Here is a 22,119-nt window from a genome sequence, read left to right as displayed (position 1 = left end):
TCACTTCTCCTATGTGCAGAAATCTGTAGCTTTAATTTTGCACATGTCCCAGACCTTCCTTAAGTACCTTGTTATAGTTATATTGTACTGCTATGCTCTGTCAGCTCTCCTATGTGCAGACATATGCAGCTTTTATGCTCATATGCCCCACAGCTTCCTTAAGTACCTTGTTATAGTTATATTGTACTGCTATTCTGTCAGCTCTCCTATGTGCAGACATCAGTAGCTTTAATGCTGCACAGGTCCCAAAGCTTCCTTAAGTACCTTGTTGTAGTTATTTTGTACTGCTATGCTCTGTCAGCACTCCTATGTACATACATCTGCAGCTTTAATACTCCATATGTCCCACAGCTTCCTTAAGTACCTAGTTGTAGATATATTGTACTGCTATGCTCTGTCAGCTCTCCTATGTGCAGACATCTGTAGCTTTAAAGCTGCACATGTCCCAAAGCTTCCTTAAGTACCTTGTACCGTGTTATAGTTATATTGTACTGCTATGCGCTGTCAGTTTTTCTAAGTGCAGATTTCTGTTGCTTTTGTGCATGCAGCTATGAAACTAGGACTGGATTACAAAGTCACCTCCAGTAGCTCTGGGATGTCTGGTTTCCTTCCACTTCCCAAACAAATGTTAAAGCTTAATTAGGTGTTTGGGTTTCTGTGTGTGCACATGTGATCTTTATGTGACCATCTCCATATAAAAGGACTGTCACTACAGTTAATGATGGCTACTGTATTCAGCAGGCTATGAAGGCATGAAACCTCTGTGACAAATAGTACACAAACATAGCACCATTTATTCCCAAGATATGCCACATATATCAGTTTAATATTTTTTTTCTACAGATACATTGAAAATAATATTCTATTGAAAAACTGACCACATCCCTAATTTCATCCTTGAATCATTATATAACTATGTGATGATTATTTTAAGCAATATGCAGCTTAGCTTCATCCCCACTCAAAGCAAAGAGGCACTCTGTTGACATTTCCTCTTCTTTTAATTTAAATCAGGAAGTATGATGGCAATTGTGGAAGCCAGTTTTCCAGTTACCAATTCTGTTATATAGAACCTGCATTTGTCTGTTTCTCACACATGATCAATGGACTTTGTGAACCAATGTGTATACAGTCCCCTATCCTGGGCTGCCAATGCTAACCTTTCACCTTTTGGTTTGAATTCATCTCCCCTTAACCATTCCTGTGTCAAATCCTGATCAACATGAGGTTGTTTCAGGAGTTGTCTGCACTTACTACAAACTGTATGCCTTTTCTACTTTTCTTTCCTTCCTATCTGATCCTGCTCCTTATATTCCTCCTTTTTTGAAACATTCATTTGCTACCTTAGTTTTGTCTACTTCTCATTTGATGTCCTTTCCTGAGTGACATCGATATGCTTCCACTAAACTCAGCAGAGAAGTCACCTTAGACTTCTCCTCATGTTTTAACACTTTCACTATGTCTGGACTGGAGAGATCAGCAGATATATACCCAGTACCATGACTGCAGATCTATACATGTAATCAGTTTTGAAGAAGCCCACACCTTTTCCAGAATGAGATACATATGATCCTAGTATTTCATCTGATAAGCATGAAGTTTTTTTTTTTTCTCTTCAACTATCCGGTACCCTTTGGGGCCAGTCAGTCACCCCAAAACTGTAAGTTAAAACAGGAAGAGTTAATTTGTTTACAGCTTAAAGTTTGTTCCTAGATATCAGGGCTGTTTTTGGTATTAGTTTTAGTCTTCTGAAGAATTCCTTACTGAGGTTTATTCACCTTTGTTCACATTTTTTGCCATTCCTTAATCAATTCCCAAACATTTATACACTCTTTCCTGCTCAGGTTCCTTTACATCCCATTCTTGTCCCAGATCGATATTTTCTTGGTGCTACAGCTTTCCTCCTTTAAATGTTTCTTTTGCACATTCATCAAGACTAAATTATATTCTTGTATCATCTAATAAGTTTTAACCACTTGCAGTTGTGCTTTCCACACAGTTCTGACAAATTATACAGTTTTAAGTCATCCACACAAAAAACTGAGAAGTGTTTAACCTTTGATGTTTTCTAGGAGCCAAATTATAACCAAGACCTAATCTGTTAGACAGACAGCTTAATGGGTTAAGGGCAAGAAATAAAAACAGCAGAGACAGAGAACCACCCAAGAATATTCCCCTTTGGATTTTTAACCATGGGATAATAATTTTCCCATGTTCATAGTTTAGTTAAAAAGTGATTTGTCACTGTTTTATAGTCACAGTAATGTAGTTGATCAATGGGTTCCCTATTACGCTGTCACAGACACAGGTTGTCGAATGTGTCTTTGTCGAAGTGTAAAGCGTGAAAAGGCAAAATAGCGAAGCATCTTTTCAGCGAATTCTTTCCCTGGGAAAGAATTTGTTTGGCCACTTTCACTACTTTTCCTTTTCGGCACTGTAGTGCGATCTCGGAGTTGGTATATTTCCATTGGAAAATAATCACTGCTCTGAAGTTTCAACATTGTAAGCTTTTGCTTACATGTGGTCAGTACAATATGATAATATAGACCCGATCAATGTAGGATGTATGTTGCATGTGTAAACACTCCTTTGTCCAGAAATCTGGGATGCTGTAAAATGCCTTTCTCTAAACTATCCGCGCTATACTTAGATTCTTCCCCTTTTTTCAATTCTCCATTATGACCTTATTTAACAACAAATAATCCTTCGTTCCATATGACTTTTTTTTGTTACCCTTTTATTCTATGAATGAGTTTTCCTCTAAATGACTATAAGCACTGTCAGCACAAATTCCACTTTATAGTTTGTACATAGTAAGAATACAAGTTATGGGTGTATAGTTTTTTCCAATGGCTTGCAGGTTCACTCTAAGGAGAAGGATCATTTTCTCTTATTGTTAACCAGGTTGGTGTCTGTTCCAGAAGCACTTATAAGGAGTTCTTGTTTATTGTTAAAGCTTCATATAAAGATTCTCATACTTTTAGCCAGAAGTTAGGTTCTATGTCCGGGCCTGGAGTTTTCCAAATAGGAGATAAAACGTTGTTTTAGTTTCTCTGGCCATTTCATTTACATTTACTTTAAATTTAAATTTAAATTTATTCATTTACATTTGAACTTCTTATTGTTTCTTTTACTGATTATTTCCTTTCATCATCTTTGTTATGTTCCACAGGGTTTTCATAGATATTTCTCAAAAATGTGTTCTACATATGCAAAGAATGTTTATAACTGTACTTGCAGCACACAGTTTAATTTCTGCAAGTCGTCTGGGTTTCAAATACCATGATGGAAACTGACCCCATTCATAAGTCAGGGTATGATTAAAGTTCATGAAACTAGTATTGCTTCAGTCTATGATGTTAGCCAGAAGTGCTATTTACAACACCTACAATGTGCCCAGAACTGATTCCTTCTGCAATTCATATGGAGTTACATACATCAGTAGCATATCTATATATGACTGTAGATTTTTTTTTTATAAGACACATTGCTCGTACTGTTATTGGAACTCTCTGGGTATCCTTCTTCCACACTGCTCTTGTTTCTGCCTGCAAACCCTGGTATTTATGACTTTGTCTCTCTCCATACATTAGCCACTGTAATCCCTGGGCGTAGCAGTTTCAATGATCAATTCTACTTTTTGTCTTCTTTTTATGGACCACTATATCTGGTTTTCTCACATCTATTTTTTTGGGTAATGGGTGCTTCCATGTGATATAAGCTTCATCAGTTTCTATAATGCTTTGTGGCTCAAGTTTCCAATGCTTCTCAGCTATTTCAGTATTATAATGTTTGCACAATGCCCAATGCAATAATGTTGCCATATTATTATGTCTTTCAGTACACAGACTCTCTGCTATTAGTGCACCACACCCAGCAACAATACATGTGACTTATTGCAGCTCTGTTTTACAGAATCTGCATCTGTCTGTTTCTTCCACATGTTCAATGGACTTTGTAAACCAACATGTATGTAGTCCACTATTCTTGGCCAGCAATAGGAACCTTTCAGATTTTGGTTTAAATTCACCTCTTCCTAACCACTCCTTCATCAAATACTGATCAACATGTGGCTGTTCCAGGAATTTTCTATACCTGACGCTATATTTATGCCTTTTCCACATTCGTTCGTTCTCATCTGATCTTTCTCCTGAAATTCTTTCTTCTGTTGTTTGGCACATTCAGTTGCTGTCTGATTTTTGGCTACTTCTGGTTTGATTTTTATTCCTGCTTGATACCTGGGTGTTTCTGTTAAACTAAGCAGACATTATCTTACACTTTCCTCATGTTTTAAAACTTTCTCTATGTTTGGATCTGACAAAGTCAGCAGATATGTATTCAGTCCCATGATAGTAAACCTATATCTATATATATATATATATATATATATATATATATATATATATATATATATGTATATATATATATATGATCAGTTTCAAGGAGGCTAATACTGCCTTCAGAGTGAGGGACATATAATCTTGGTGTGCACTAATTTTATTTATATATCATTTGATAAGCATGAGACATTTTTCTTATTTTCTTTCCAACTGATCCAATACCTTTGTGGGCAAGTCAATCACACCAAAACTGTAAGTTAAGAAAGGAAGAGCAAATTGGTTTAAAGCTTAGGCTTTATTCCTAGATGTCAGGGCTATTTTCAAAACTAGTTTTAGTCTTTTGAAATTTCCGTGTGGAATTTTATTTGCATTTGTTTGTGTTTTATTGCTGATGTGTGATTGTTTCACAAACGTGTATCAATCCCTGCTGCTCATTTTCCTTTGTATGACATTCCCCCTCAGACTGATATTTTTTTTGGTGTTGTAACTTCTCTGCTTTAAACATTGCTTTTACACATCCATCAAAACCAGATTATATTTTATATCATCTGAGAAAGTTTTGACCACTTACAGTTATGCTTTCAATACCTCATCTGATGACCTATACAGTCTTAAGTCATTCACAAAAAGTAGATGAGAAATCTTTAAGCATTTTTTTTCCCTAGAAGCCAAATTATAGCCAAGACCTTCTCTGTTGAATAAACAGGTTAATGGGTTAAGGGCAATAGAAAATAATGGCTGTAACAAAGAATTGCCCTGGAATTTTAACCATTTGATTCTTTATCCATGTGATAATTATTTGCCCTTTCTCATGACTTATTTGCAAAGTGGTTTGCAAACCGTCTCATAGTCAATGTAATATAATTGATTAATATAGGATGTATGTTATACTGTGTAAGCATTCCTTTATTCATCAATGTGGGATACTGTCAAATACTTTTTTTGTAATATATCTATGCCATACTTATATTCTTCCCATTTTTACAATTCTCCATTATGACTTTTATTTAGCAACAAATGATCCTTTGTTTCATATGACTTTCTTTAGTTTGCCTTTTGTTCTATTACCATGATTGAGTTTTCCTATGCTGCGGTGGTGGTGCTGTGGTAGCATTGTCACCTCATAGAAAGACGTTGTCCCGTTCGATTCTCAGCTCGAGTGTCTTCTGTGTGGAGGCATGCATGAAAGGGCATCCTTCGTTGAAGGTTGTGCATCAGGGTTGATAACTTGGCACGTAAAAATCCTCTACCAATCATTAGCAGACTGGAGTTCTGCTGTGGCAAGTCCTAACCGGCATAAGCCGAAAAACGCATTACTTTACTTACCATGATTGAGTTTTCCTATAAATGGCTATAAACTGTGGTTAACACCAATTCCATTTAATAGTTTGCACATAATCAGAAGGCAAGTTATAGACCTATAGATTTTGGATGGCGTGTAGGTTCTGTTTTAAAGAGGAGTATCATTCTTTTTCTGTTGTTTACCAGGTTGGTGTGTGTTCAATATGTACATATACATAGTTCTTACTCAAGGCTAAATCTTCATATAAAGCTGAGAAAACTTTTAGCTAGATGTTAGGTTCTTCATCTGGGCCTTTGGTTTTGCATTTAGGAGCTTTTCTTAATTTTGTTTCATTTTCTCTGGCCATTACTTCATCCCATTTTATATCCAGTACACTTGAACTTATGACCATTTCTTTTTCTTTCTAGCCATTCAGCACCCTTGTCATGTTCCACAGGGTCTTCACAGACATTTCCCAAGAAAGTGTTTATTTCTTCCTCTTTTGGTGGTGTTTCTGTTCCTTTTTTGTTTCCCAGTTTTCAAAGATTTTTTTTTTGGTTCATCAATGAATTGCTTATCTAGTACCTTTCCTTTATATGTGTGCATATATCTATATCCATATATATATATATATATATCTTCTAAGTTTTTCTTGCCTGTATTGATATCTTTAGTTTGTATTTGCAATGGTGTACACTAAATTCTGGTCTGTTCTGATGATGCTCATTGCTTTTATCCCATCTATCATTCTAAGTATTTTTTATTTTTATTGACCTGTTCCCTCTTCTATAATCTTCTATCAATGACACTTCTTGTCTTAAATGATTTCTATATATATTTTTGCTATTTGATGCTTCCATGATGGCATTCAATTTCTTCCCTTCTTTTCCTTTATTCCTTCGTGTTTTTGCAGTAAGACTTCATCTGCTATTAATTTAGCTGCACAGTAATATGTATCCTACTTTATCATAGCATATGAATTTCTGTTAATAGTTATGATGGCTGTTCACATTTGTTTTATCAAATTTCCTACATTTTGGGTCTTATTGACTATCTGTGATCTATTTATTTCATCAGTCTTAATATGTCTCACCATCTCTAGTAAATCAAGCAACTCTTCCTTGAGATAATTTTCTAATAAACTGAGGGCACATTTGTTCTTCATTCCTTGTGGCATTCTACTGAAAGTTCCAGAACATCTTCTTGTTACGTATTCTCTTTAGCTGCATCCTGTGTCATTTGTTGCTTTTTCATATCGAAACTCACTGGCCTATCACTCCACAACATTGACTGCATCAGAGTCACCACTGCTTCCTGCGCCTTCCCTTGTTGTGCAGCTCCAGCTGAACTTTTGTACCGGTTACCTACTGAATTTTCCAGAGTATCTTCATGTGGTATGTGATCATATGCATCCTATTCCACCTTTTCTCTTTAACTTGGGGACTTCTTGTTCCATCATGCTGTGATGTTGCCAGAGGTGCATTTCTACATTAAATCATTCACTTCATAAGTAATCCATAACTTCAGTTTCTGTTTCTTTAACTTCTCCATTACTAATACTCTTTTCTACTTTCTCCCTTTGTTTCTTATTTTTTGAATTGTAAAATTCCCCATACCTGGATGCCTTTGCTTATATTTCTCTTTAAATATCTTTGGTGCTTCTTTTTGTATTGATTAATTTTTCTTTGTCCTTTGCATAAATATCATACAATATTAAATATCTTTTTATTTCCCATGTCTATGTTTCTTCTTCAGATGTCTCCCATTCCACCTGCTTTTCCTTACTTTGTTTCCTGTTAAAAACATCTCTAGGTTTTGTTCTTTAAATTTTCACACTTCTTCACTCACTTCTTTTTCCAAACAGCCCAGGTTTTTTGGTCTATAATAATTTTCATCAATTTGCTGTATTAACAAAGACCAATTTGCATTTGAAGCTTTTGACAGCTTTTCTTGAGCAAGTACTTTTCTTTCCTTTAATTGCTGTCTTAATCTTTTTGTATATCTTCTGTCCAGAATTTCTGGGCTTCTTGCATAATAATAACAACAATACATAATTTCTTTATTATCCTCAATACTCTACTCTGTCATCTTTATGGCTCTTTTTGGCCCATATGTTTTTGTGATTTACTTCCTTCTACAACAGAGGATCACCCAACCCTCAGTCTGGCCTAGCCACATTGTAAGAATGTTTATGTGTCTTAAGGATTATACACTATCATTTTTTTCCAGTACTGGCACCAGTATGCCTAACAGGATTGGACACTTTTTATTCCTGGGACATGTGCACCCAGCCATCTTTTTTTAACTTACTTCTGTACATGATATATGCTATGTAAAATACAGTCTATATATCAGTAACATCTTGGTGAGATTTTGTAAATCTAGGACCGCCTCATTGATGGTGCTCACCAAGATGTGAGGATGAATTCCATTCCAGCAATACTACTCTCCTTTGCTTGTTCATTTTTTTTGTCTTTCCGTTTGGATCACAATCTCCTATTAGGAATTCCTAATGCAGGACTGATACTCATTTATTTTAGGAAAATATATTTTCATGACACTGAAAGGACAAAAGATATGAAAGTAATGTTCAACATCTGCAGAAGTCAAAGTGCGGTGCGTTAACTGCATTATTTTAATCCTGTTGAGGCACCATGGTAATAGAACCCTTCTTTGACCACAGAACAGTTTCTTTTCCTCCTGTGGACTGATAATCTCGTTGTTACTTGGGCCTTTGTAACTGCAATTCTTTGTGTTTGTAACTTAGTGACCTTGCCTAGCAAGGATTTACTCATGTCTAAAAAAAATCAGTCTCAAATAGTGTTATAGTTACACATTTTACCTAATGAGGTGGCGTTCATGTTTTCATTGAAGACATTAAGCTGGACATTTCTTTCAGTATGACTAGTCATCAACCCTTTTAGCTTCCAGATAAACAGCTCATTTCCTTGTTAACTGTTCTGAGTGAAGTAAATGCCTGACAGCATTTATTTATTTATAGGGTTGTCAACTTTTCAAATGCCCAAAGTGGGACATTTTTTGAAGAAATGTGAAATTTTGCAGTACAAATACCCACGGCCAATATAAAGGACAGAACTGTACTTTTTGCCAAAATAAAAACGTATCTGTGCAGTTTTTAAGTTGCTTATACTATTTCTTATACATTTAGGTGTTTCAAATACAAAATAACTAATTTATGCAACTATTAAAAAAAAGTTAGGAGATAGGTTTTGTCCTAAAATCTCAGGACATTTGCCATTTTTTAGTTTTATCAGCAGGACACAACTGCCCGATGAGGGACTGTCCCACACAAAGAGGGACAGGTGTTAACTCAATTCATTTATGATGCGGATCTTGCTTGATTTTTTTAACATTTATCATAGAACTGTAGACATGTTAAAAATGATGCGTATTGTTTTATCACAAGTGGCCATCTTGTGATATAACAAGTTGTTTCAGGACAGAAAATTGAATTACAATATTAGTTTAACATCAGATTTGACAGATTTATACACATTATACTAGATTCCCAGAAGGTCCTGGAATCATACACATAGCTGCAAAGTAAAAGAAAAGTGCCAGATAGCTATGGGCATATATTTAAGATGTTGGTTGAGGGCTGTAACAATGGATTGCAACTTCTGTGGCTGCAACCAGTGACAAGAAGAGTGCAGCACTGGTTCTTCTTCATGTTATTTAATAATAATATCCTAATCACAAACAGAACATCTGTCTCTTTGCTGTTATATGGCTTGAAACACTTTATGTTTGCCAATTTGCATGACTAAAAGCTTTTCTGATATTTTGCCTGTATGTTCACATTTCTTTCTAGGTGATATTATGGGGACTGCGATGCAAAACATTGAAATGCTTCTTCAGGTTCCTTATGGGTGTGGAGAACAGAATTTGGTTTCATTTGCTGTTGATGTCACTGTCTTAAGGTACTTAAAGGCAACAAATCGTCTAACAAATCAAGCTAAACAACAATGGGGCTTATTTCTGCAAAAAGGTAAATGACTTAGTCCAAATAATCAGGAACAAAAGTTGTATTGGATAAAGCTATGTCTTTACGTGAGTTGTGCTCATTGTAATAATTTAAACAAAATGTCACTGAATAGGATCTGTTATTACTAATGTGCTACAGCAAATTTTATAATTTACTAGAGGCTTTAATATGCTTTATCTTGTCCATGTCAGCTTATTTCCCACAAGATCCAACCACACATCTTTTCTTTATCACTGAATAAATTTGACAACACATCAGTCATCATCTCTGTCAGGCCTTGTATACCCTCCACTAACAAATGAAATCACGTTTGAGGACTTTTCCAGGAAACTGCTTCAGAAGATCTCAGCAAGATTCTCAACAATTCCTCTCAAACTAGCTGGCGCACTCCTCCCTGACTTTACCAGAACCTAAAGAGCTGCATAGAAAAGTTTGTACCTGTCTGACATAAATATAATGGTAAATTCAGGAATAATTCCATCGGGTGGAATGTCCATATTAAAATATGATTTAACTAAAGAAGGAAATTAGCAAAAAGCTATAACCCCCCAACTCAAGACCACACTTAAACATGACAACAAGGAACTTATGAGCACAGTGTGATGTGTGCTTAACTTTGCTATAGATTCTAAAGGAATCTGCATATCTACAAATCATTATTTAGTTATGCCAGAAAATTAAATAACAATATCAAACAGTCCATTGAGCTCATTCATAATGGTATCCACATCCAGAGAAAGTGGACAATATATTGTATTAGCAAAGAATTTTAGATCTAACATTACCCCATCTCCCTTTTGTTTGCTCCTACTAGCCCTGAAAATTTAATTATTTTCTGAAACCCCTGTATAAAAAGGAAAAAAAACCCTTATAGTCCCTATCAAAGGCTAAAAAATATTTCATAAAGACAGTAGCCTGAAACAGCCATAATAAAAGAGGCATAGTGAATACATTTCTATTTAAAAAAAGAGGTAGCAAGAAATACTCAGTTTTTAATAAAACAGAAGGTACATTCCATATAAAATACAGACAGCAGGTGAGAGAGAAAACAGATGGCCTAACACAAAGATCTATTAAAGATTAACCTTTCTCCAGATCTTTCTGTCTTTGAGATATATGAGATAACAGTTACTGTATCCCAGTTTGCTTACCATATGCTGTGCTGAAGAAAACTGAGCAATGCTACTGAAAATGTAAACAAACAAGACTTTGGCCAGACTGAACATTAAGGCCCCCTTAACTGATGTATTCTGGCCTAAGGAAAAAAAAAAAAAGCTCCAGACTTTTGCAGTACTAAAAAGAGTAGCCAGCAACCTGCAGCATATATACAGCAGATATGAAGAATTCCAGCTTGTACCTAATAATAACCGAAGGCTCAGTAAGGAAATAAATAGGAATGCATCCAACCAGCAAGGCAACTCAGTGGCAATACAGTTCTACTAGCTAATGTACTTCCTACAGTCAGAACCACAAACAAGCAAAGGAATCGTGCTATGATAACAACAGATATATTTACAGGGAAATTAAAACAACCAGCAAATACAATGAAAGACATAGGTGTCTCAATGTCTATCAGGAAGCATTTTAAATTTAAGCTGATTAACCAACATAATACAGTAGAACTTCCTTATGTTTAACTCACAATCAGTAAAGTCAAGTCTCTTACCACATTATAGCCAGTTATAGAACTTTCTGTAGGACGTTACAGGCAGAGCACTTCCTTACTAGAATTAGAGTCACTTAGAGTCACTTACTATTAAAACAAATAATATTTTCCTAGGTGACTTTTATTATCCAACTACAGACTAGCAAGCCTACATGACCACTAGAGTATAAGCACAGACATTTCTGAAGTTTGTTAATTAACACATATGTGCTGGAAAAACTATTAAGGGTAACCAGTAGGGACAAAAACATCCTTGACCTTATTCTTATTAATGAGGGAAAGTCTGGCTCCATCCCTTTTATAGCATCCTCACTTATTATGTCAGACCATAAAACTGTTTCCTTTAAAATGAAATTGAAACCTGAGATACCAGTAGCCCCTAAACCTTAGAGACAAAATTTGTCTTTTAAGTGATACTCTGGCAAGTTTCAAATCCCCTTAAAGCCATTAAAATTCATTGAGTATGTGGAAGGAAATGTATACCACTAACTTGTACCAGCAAGTCGACCACCGTGTTAGAGCAGCTGTACCCTGTAGAAACTGTCATAAGGCTAACCCCAAAATTAAACTTCCTGGACGCTGCCATAATATAACCAAGCCTTCAAACTAAAAGAAAGAAAATCATAGACAAATATCTGAAGAGTAACCCACAGCAAGCAGTATCTATCCATCATCATCATCATCATTAAAATAAATAAGCGTCTCAAGAGTTAATCAAAATAACAAAAGCCAAGTTTGAGGTAAATATAACCACGAAGTAAAGGGCAGTGATAAAGCATTATTTTGCTTTCTTCACAATCTTAAGAGCTCAACACAGACATGTGCTTTGCTGATTGTGTAGGATATCACCTACACTGAAGCTGAAGGTATAGCTAATTTAATAGCCGATAAATTCAGCTTTGCTTTCTGTCCTTTTTTAGCCCCTATTATCTCACAAGATATCCCAGTACCTGATAACCTCCCTTCTGCCTTATTGTGGGAACAAGTACTGAACATAATGTCAAAGGACAGGAGAACTGCATCAGTTGACCCTGACAGTATCCCAGGATATATCTGGAATTGCATGTAGGATGATTTATCTGCAGCCCTGCCAACATTGTTAAACTTCAGCCTCCACACAGGATTTGCATCAGTTGAATGGTGGACAAAGATGGTTATACCCCTGCAAAAGGGAGGACCATCGACTGATGGAGTAAACTACTGATCCATTAGTCTGACCAGCCCCATTTGTAAGGCCACGGAAAGTCTCATCATGGAATTAATCAATAATGCCATATGTGCTTAGACCCATCTCACTATGGGTTTGTCAAAGGTAGGACTAGCTTGCTCTGTCTAGTATACTTCTTTGAAAATGTCAACAAAGCAAACTACATGGTCAGGAAAGTGCATCTCACATTCCTAGATCTGGCCAAAGCTTTTGACATAATACCTCATTCAAGCATAGTGAAAAACCTAACCAAATTGGGAATAAACTCCAGCCTGCTGAATTGCCATTGGGCTTACTGGACAGGACTAAAGAGCTCAGGACAGGAGAAACTACCTCCGCAAAAAGACCTGTCCCAGTGGTCTCCCACAAGGCATGGTACTGGAATCTCTACTGTTTGGCGACTATTATTAAGTAAAGGGAAACATCAAGGGTCTCTGACTGACAAGTTTGCAGATGCCTACAAGTTAGATGCAGTGAATGAATCCCCATATAAGTCAGCCCTTCTAAAGGAAAGTCTTTTCCAAATAAATAACTGGTGCAAAGTCATAGACTAAAACTAAATGCCAATAAGTGCATTATTGTATCCTTTAGAAAACTCACTATCAAAGTAAATTACCAGATTGACAATACACTCCTGAGAGTCAACCCTGTAGTTCAGGGGTTGAGTACAAATGTGTACAGCATCTTACTTTTGACCAACATGTGTCCACAAGGGTAAGAAAGTAATTTTATACTGCACAACATATAAGTAAAGGTATTGCTTGCAGGTCCAAGGATGTCATTGTGTTCCTTTACCTGGTTCTGATCAGGCCAATCACTGGCGTGTATCTTGCCAGGCATATGCAGCAACTGTAAACACTAACAGAGGGAATGCAGGGCCTAATACATAAGTCCTACATGGACCATCCTAAAGTGCTATCACTGTATTTGCTATATTACAGACTGTTGAGAGGGGACCTGTATCTGACTTATATCTTGTGACCTTATATTGATGGATCTACTGCAAATCTACAAGTTGATTTGTGAAATAATTATTTGCTGTAGTGACCTAAACCTCTTATGTAACTATAACACAATAGTTTGGAGAGACAGGTATATTGCTCGCAGGCTATGACTACTCTGGAACAGACTCTCCCGCCATGTGAAAAAAAAAATGTCACTATTCAGGTGTAACCAGGATTTATGGATGGCAATGAATGAATTTACCCCAGCAGTGTCCCTTATACTACTTATGGAGACAAGCAGCTCCTAAATGCTATTCTTAAATCATGGCCCTCTATAACACTCAATGGTATTCTCTAGAAATATTATTAAATTACCTAGAGTTAATCAATATCTTAAAAGTAGTACATCAATATAGACCTTGGAACCAAGTATGGATAATTTTGACTTATGGCATAAGTGACTAGACTTAAAATGCCACAACAGGACAGTAAGCTAAGCATTCACCTACAAACCTTTTAACTTATGAACATACCATAAGGTCTATAGGTATTAAATGGAAGTATACAGAAGGATGGTGTGCAAGCATGATCTTTTTAGAAGACTATAAATACTACTCAGTAAATTAACACACCTTTACCTCCATACATGACAAGTCTCAGTTTTCAGTGCAGTGATTTTATTTTTTCCAGAAGTTCAACTAATTGAAATGAAATCACTCTAAATTGAAATTCCTTACATTTCATCTTAGTTCGCTAAAATGAAGTGATTTCAAAACAAAAGTGGTTTAATCACTAGTTTTTAAAATGTGCATTGCTTTTGAAATGGTGGTTATGATAGTGATGATATTCTTTATGAACTGTATCCAAAATTGTCTGACATTATCTTCTTTTTTCCTGAGGTTTCCAATAATTATACATAGTACAGAAAACTATACTGAAGAGTACTCATAAAATGGTCATTTGTGAAAATGTATTGTATACGATTCATCTTTTCCTGATAAATGCTACACTTTTATACAAGCAGTTCTGCAATGGTTATTAAAACTAAGTCTGTACAATCTGATACAAAATATTAATAATGCAGTATTAAAGACACTATCATTAGTTATTCTTTTTAACAATCTGTTTTACAGGTTACCAGAAGCAGCTAAACTTCAAAAACAATGACTGCTCATTTAGTGGTTTTGGACCAAAAGACACTGAACAAGGAAGCCTCTGGTAAATTTCAATCATAGCGATCCATGTTCCTTGGATTGAAAGAAAATGAGTCCTATAGGCAAATCAGTTGTCTAGTGGTTGAGTTATTTTTTTATTGTATAGGAGTATGATTCACTTTATTTGATAACCATTGCATTATTCATTAAAAAGAGTACATATATATATTTTTTTTTCTTATTTAGGCAGTATTTGCAATTAATGACTAAACAATTAATAGCATTAAGAAATGCCCACAGTGATTTGATAAGCATGTGGTATGGTCTCACATGTCACACTCCAACTCCAAAATTCAAAATTTCTTTAACCCCTCATGGTACAACATCTTCATTTTAGCACATTAAAAAACATGTTTAAAATAGTTCAACAATACACACACATTACTAAACATTTAATGGTTTATTTGAAATATTTCAGATAGTACATTTTAACAATTTTAACAATACATAATATGTAGTTATACCTAATTATACCTCCCAAAATTACAAATTCCAACTCAGATGAATTTGGTAAAACTCCGACCAGAGGCAGTTGATAAAAACATCACTATTAAAATACAAAGAAATTCTGGGAGGATGGTTTATTTCAAATTTATACATGCATACATCCATTGTTACACTGATATGTGGTCTAGTTCCATTATCTGCTCCAAATAAAAAAGTTTGCTGCATGAGATAATTTGTTAGAGCAGAGAGTTTACAATGATCATTCTTAAACTTGTATGCATTAGTAGTAATAATAATATGAGATCTAATTATATATATATATATATATATATATATATATATATATATATATATATATATATATATATATATATAGCTTGTATTTTTAGCACCTTGTAACTTTTGATCCACCTCTTTTCTAGTTTGATAATAGGATTATTACAAAGGCAGATAATTTATTTTCTGATCCTGAAATAACATAATATATTCAGAATGAAAAAATACAGCTCAGAACAATTATTTGAAAGGATTACTAGTGGTTGTGAAGTATACACAAAAATTTAGCACAAACTGACAATATGTAGAAGTATAAGTACCTTCTGTTATTGGATGATGCTTTAAAATTAAAAGAAGGAAACAGTCCTTTATCTTGTTAGTAGGGTACAGCATGTATTGGTGAACTGGTAATGAAAACCTATCCCAAATGTATAAGTTTTGAAATTACCATGTCTGAAGCAAACCCAGTCTCCTAAACTAAGGGGTATAAAATGTGCAAAAGTAAATCTCTTCTTCTATATGTTTATGTTGTAGTGCAATATTCTGCACCTTTGAAAGAAGTAGTTGTATGTGTATAAATCCAGATCACCCATAAAAAAAGCATATGAGGCAATCTTCCTGAAATGACACTTCCCAGAATAATTTATAATTGATTAGTCTCCACTTTTAGATTATAGCTGGGTAGGCTGAAATTCACCCTTTGTTTATAGGTTCATAAGTACTTAACAGGCTATTGATCTGTGAGGCTATTCCAATGGCAGGTTGTCAGTACTTTTATTATGGTTTCTCATCCAGTCATCCAAAGTTTGCTTGAATAGAGTAAGTGAAGTACTTCACTTTATGCAGAATAGAAGATGATCCTACGGCAGTGGTAGCATCTGTGATGCAGTCTGTCTATCCAACATGTCACACTTATGTTTCAGAAGAGATTTTGATCCCTTGATTGGGTATTTGAACTATGACTGAACTTGTGACTGTGTAATAGGTTTAATATGATAGGGTCTGTTGTCAACTATTAACCACCATGATACAGGGAAAAGGGACAATAGTTTGAGATGGTCTGCATAGTTCTTATGATTTAGATCCTTGATTTTTTTTGACATGAAAGCATTGTGGTCATTCCAGTTGTACAAGTGCTTGGAGAGGTACGCACCGAAAGGGGCAATATATTCAGTGATTAACCTAATAAGAGCTGAGTACATTGGAATGATTACATCCCTGAACCTCAACACCATAACTTTTGGTATAAGATGTACAATGAAAAAGGACTTACTTACAATAGTGGATTTGTGTTGATCAATGGACACCTCTTTGTCAGCATAGGTTCTCTGATCCCTGACTAAGAGATCAGCTTTCACAATGGAGGTTGTTGTCATTGTGATAGCTGCAAAGATTGTGCTGCTTGCCTAGGGATACCTTTGTACATTTCTTGACATTAAGTTTTAGTTTTGACAGTAGCTATATTTTGGGAAAGGTTCTGTTGGGCAATCATGGTGCCCTCTGAAGAGTTTATGATGGCACCAAGTGTGCAGTCATCTGCTAACTTACTCAGCCACATACTCATAATATTTGTGTTGACCTCCTCTCTAAAGAGAACTAGCTCAAAAACTAAACCTTGGAGTACACTGATAGTGACATTTTTTTGAGCAAATAGTCCTGCCCACCCAAATTTGCTGTGTTCTATTTGTGAATGCTTCATCTGTTAACTGATATTGTGAGACCATGAGTTTGTAGGTTCCCTATTAGTAACTCGAATGCTTACCTTATCGAATCCCTAAACTTTGACCTGTCCATATCAAAATGCAAAAACATCAAAAGTCCAGAAAAGCGAAATCGGAAACGTTGAATCATCATGGTTGGCCTTCTGCAGTATACCGCTGTAAGGTAAGTGTGTGATAGTTACGGACCTTAGGGTTAGGGTGTGGGTTACGGTAAGTGCATGGATGGTAATGTATGTTAGATTTAATGTAGGGTTTTGTTAAGTGTAAGTGTGTGGATTATTTAGTTTGTTTGGGTTTAGCTTTTTAAGGTAAGTCTGTGATAGTTACGGACCTTAGGGTTAGAGTGCGGGTTAAGTTAAGTGCATTGTTGGTGGTATATGTAAGATTTAGTGTAGGGTTAGAAGTAGGGTTTAGTTTAGGGTTAGATGTAGGGTTTTGGTTAGTGCATGTATGTGTTTATTTAGTTTGTTTGTGTAGGTAGTATGTAGCGGGTGTTGGGTTGGGGCAAGTATGATAGTTCGATGTTTTGAATTTCGCTCTTTAGGGTGGTCTGTGTTTTTGGGGTTCAATGAGAACGGGTCGACATTTAGGGATTCAATAAGGTAAGCAGTTGTGTTTATAATATAGACCCGAGTTCGTATGTATAAGTAAGGGCTGTGAGGTGATGTACTGATTTTTCTCTGAATATTCCATGGTTGTACATTCAAGGGAAAATGCCTCATATGCTTTGCATGAGAGAAGTCTGATCTGATTTCTCTTTGTGGTCCCTGAGAAAAAATGTTTGAATGATTATATAAATGAATGAATAAATAAATAAAATAAAAAGATTTGAGTCTTCTGACACATTTTTGAAAATCTTTGAATACTGATGCATCAGAAAAACTGGCACATCAACTTGTACCTTTTTGTTTGTAGATTTTAGATGTTTTGTATAGTAAAAGTCAGTGCTTTCAAATTCCTCAGTTAGATTTTAATAGTAACTGATCCTCGGAGCCCAAAATGTTTAAGAAAAGCATTCATTTAGAGTACTTTTATAAATTATTTTTTCTACTAAAGTTCAACAGATCCAAACTGCTGCCATGTATCCGATGATGGATTGAAATGAGAAGACTCAGTTTTGAGTAGCTGCTTTCAGTGAACAGTATCAAGTTAACGTTTTAACCTGTCATTCCTGATCCAACATATATGATTATATGCACATTTGTTGTGCTGCTTTTTGTTGGTGTGAAACCATTGAAAATGGGTTGTGACCATTATATGCCACACTTGTAAAGAAAGAAATGCAGGAGTTTCAACAAGTTATCAAAGTGAACACAGTTACGCAAACAGTATCAAATAATACCTGATAATCAATGGCAATAAAAAGTATGGTTTTAATGTAAAAAATCCAGCTACAAATATAAGACCATGCATCATTGTCCTGAATTTCATTTTGCATATAGGCTCACATCATTTGTAGCAAGCCAGTTTGCAAAAGCTTCAGAGTTCACATTCATTGATGGGAATGTAATCGACTGTGCTGTCCAATGGATACTGCAAAAACAACTGGAAAATGGCTGCTTTGAGAGGACTGGCAGGATCTTTCAACCATCTCTTAAGGTAAGCGATTGTTTAAATGCTGGTAATATGTCATCAATTTAAGTCGAAAAATGACATTTTGAATTCTGTCCCTTGTATAAGTATTCAAAAATACCGTTTGCTAAATCTTACCACAAACTAAAAAAAGGTTCACATGGACCTGATTGATTATACTTGTCCCTTATCAGATTAATAAGAGTGAGCAGGTATAAACATTTCACAGTGTTGTACTACATGTACATACAACCTCACTGAATCACTGTAGAAGCCCATGTTAAAATGTTCTTCACGTGTTTAGTATTCATAAAGCATACAACATTGTCAAGTCACTGAATGACCCAGCACTGAATGCTACTTCTTTTAATTTATGAGCTTTTACACACTCTTAACTACTTTTTTGTCTAGACTGCCATGAATGATGATATTTCCCTTTCTGCGTATGTCTGCTATTCCCTTCAGGAACTTCCAAACCGCACAGCTCAAATTGTAAGTATATGAAAATTAAGCTAACATGCAACAATGTGTACTTGCTGTCTATCTCTTCTATCTGATCAGGATAATCGAAACAATTGTCAGAATTATGGAGAACAGACTTATCCTTTGATTATTATATTATTTTCAGCAGTAAAAATTTAAAGGGAGAGTATTTTGTATTATTAAGTATTATTATTGTAAGATCAAACAAACTATGCAAACTTTATCCGTCTAACGATTTTTGAATTATTATTTTAAAATATGATACCTACATCACGTATCTTTCATGCATACAAATCAACATTATGCCTATATTTTTATGTAATGTTACCACTTGAAGCTTTTCTCCCTGGGCATCCTCTGAAAATGGATCTCTACCAGTCAGGCATTCCCGGTAAACAAATGTAAAATAAATAAATAAATAAATAAATAAATAAATAAATAAATAAAAATTATTGCAGTGTTTGATGAGCATTAAATGCATTATACCTGAAAAGTACATAGCAGTTCTTATAATGCTAACACCAAACAAATGCAGAATTTAATTTAGGATTTTAATGGAACTGATTTTGGCTGAATTCACTATAATGCTTCAACATAAAATATTAAGAAGTGTGTTTTCAACAGAATAAAAGATGCATATTTAATTAAAATGTAGTACTTTCATAAGTTAATATGGATACATTTTCAGATGTTTTATATTTAAGATAGCTTTCAACAAAAGAAAAAAAATATTGGTAGGCTTATGAGGGGAAATGATATAATATGAAGAGTTAAAATCAAATAAAGTGTAAATTGAAATTTTAAAGTACTGCCCTTTTAAAAAGGGATTTTAAATCCCCATGAATAAAAGCTAGACATTAAATTTAACTGCAATAGTTACAGAAATTAACAGGCATTGATTTCTAGATGTTTTAAATTCTGAATTGTATTAAGTAGAAGAGAAAAAAAAAGAGTTTATAGATAAGAGAAAGGTAGTTATGAGAGTGGAAACAATATAAAACAAAGAAGAAATTATGTTTCAAGTATGGATTGAAGTCCTACACAGATTTGTTTGAATCATCATCATCATCTTGTTTCGGATATTCCCATTAGGGGTCGCCACAGCAGATCATCCGTTTCCATTTCTTCCTGTCCTCTGTATCTTGCTCTGTCACACCAACCACCTGTATGTCCTGTCTCACCATATCCATAAACCTTATCTTAGGCATTCCTCTTTTCCTGTTACCTGGTAGCTTCATCCTTAGCATCCTTTTCCCAATATACTCAGCATCCCTCCTCAGCACATGTCCAAACCAATGTAATCTTGCCTCTCTGGCTTTGACTCCAAACCTTCCAACCTGGGCTGACCCTCTAATATACTTATTCATAATCCTGTCCACCCTCGTCACACCCAGTGCAAATCTTAACATATTTAACTCTGCAACATCCAGCTCTAACTCCTGCCTTTTTGTAAATGCCAAACTATATAACATAGCTGGTCTCACTGCCCTCTTGTAGACCTTCCCTTTCACTCTTACTGGTACTCGTCTGTCACAAATCAGTCCTGACACTCTTCTCCATCCACTCCATCCTGCCTGTACTCTCTTCTTCACCTCTCTTCCACACTCACCATTACTTTGAACTATTGATCCCAAGTATTTAAACTTATCCACCTTCGCCACCTCTACTCCTTACAAGCTCACCATTCCTATATCCTTCCTCTAATTCACACACATATATTCTGTCTTAGTACTGCTGACCTTCATTCCTCTTCTCTCTAGAACATATCAGCATCTCTCCAGGGTCTCCTCCACCTGTTCCCTACTCTCACTACAGATCACAATGTCATCTGCAAACATCATAGTCCATGGGGACTTCTGTCTGATCTCATATACCTGTCCATCACCATTGCAAATAAGAAAGGGCTCAGAGCTGATCCTTGATGTAATCCCACCTCCACCTTAAACACATCTATCACTCCCACCACATACCTCACAGCTGTTACACTACCCTCGTACATATCCTGTACCATTCTTACATACTTCTTTGACACTCCCGACTTCCTCATACAATACTACAACTCCTCTCTAGGCACCCTGTCATATACTTCCTCTAAGTCTACAAAAACACAATGCAACTTCTTCTGACCTTCTGTGTACTTCTCCATCAACACTCTCAGAGCAAACATCGCATCTGTAGTGCTCTTTCCCAGCATGAAACCATACTGCTGATCACTAATCATCACGTCCCTTCTTAACTTAGCTTCCACTAATCTTTCCCATAACTTCATGCTGTGACTGATCAATTTAATCCCTCTGTAGATATTACAGCTCTGCACTTCACCCTTATTCTTAAAAATCGGTACCAAAACACTTTTTATCCATTTCTCAGGCATCCTCTCACTTTCCAAAATTTCATTAAACAATCTGGTTAAAAACTCGACTTCCATTTCACCTAAACACCTCCATGCTTCTACAGGTATGTCATCTGGACCAACAGCCTTTCCATTTTTCATCCTCTTCATAGCTATCCTTACTTCCTCCTTGCTAATCCATTGCACTTCATGATTTACTATCCCCACATCATCCAACCTTCTCTCCATCAATATGAAGAGTTAAAATCAAATTTTAAGTGTAAATTGAAATCTTAAAGTACTGCCCTTTTAAAAGGGGATTTGAATGCCCACGGATAAAAGCTAGACATTAAATTTAAATGCAATATTTACAGAAATTAGCAGGCATCAACTTCTAGATGTTTTAAATTCTGAATTGTATTAAGTACAAGAGAAAAAAAAAGAGTTGATAGATAAGAGAAAGGTAGGTATGAGAGTGCAAACAATATAAAACCCAAGAAGAAATTATGTTTTAAGTATGGATTGAAGTAATACACAGATTTGTTTGAATAAACTCCATAAATATTACCCCTTTCAATCCTGACTATTATTTATTTGATCACAGATGTATTGTATCTGTCTCATAACTG

General features: G+C 35.4%; 1 protein-coding gene across 1 annotated transcript in view; it reads left to right on the top strand.

The window, feature by feature from the left end:
* Positions 1-22,119, top strand: part of LOC122808180 (alpha-2-macroglobulin-like) — a 440,046-nt gene that overhangs the window by 373,105 nt on the left and 44,822 nt on the right. Inside the window, exons 20-23 of the mRNA XM_044079148.1 lie at positions 9,455-9,631; positions 14,579-14,663; positions 18,546-18,702; positions 19,087-19,167. Of these exons, the coding sequence (XP_043935083.1) occupies positions 9,455-9,631; positions 14,579-14,663; positions 18,546-18,702; positions 19,087-19,167 (500 nt within the window). The remainder of the gene's footprint in view (positions 1-9,454; positions 9,632-14,578; positions 14,664-18,545; positions 18,703-19,086; positions 19,168-22,119) is intronic.

The sequence above is a fragment of the Protopterus annectens genome, chromosome 8.part0 (genome assembly GCF_019279795.1).
Source record: "Protopterus annectens isolate FY-2018-M chromosome 8.part0, PAN1.0, whole genome shotgun sequence".
NCBI classification, from domain to species: domain Eukaryota; kingdom Metazoa; phylum Chordata; order Ceratodontiformes; family Protopteridae; genus Protopterus; species Protopterus annectens.
Note: the sequence above shows the minus strand (reverse complement) of the source record. Positions and strands in the feature narration are given on the sequence as shown.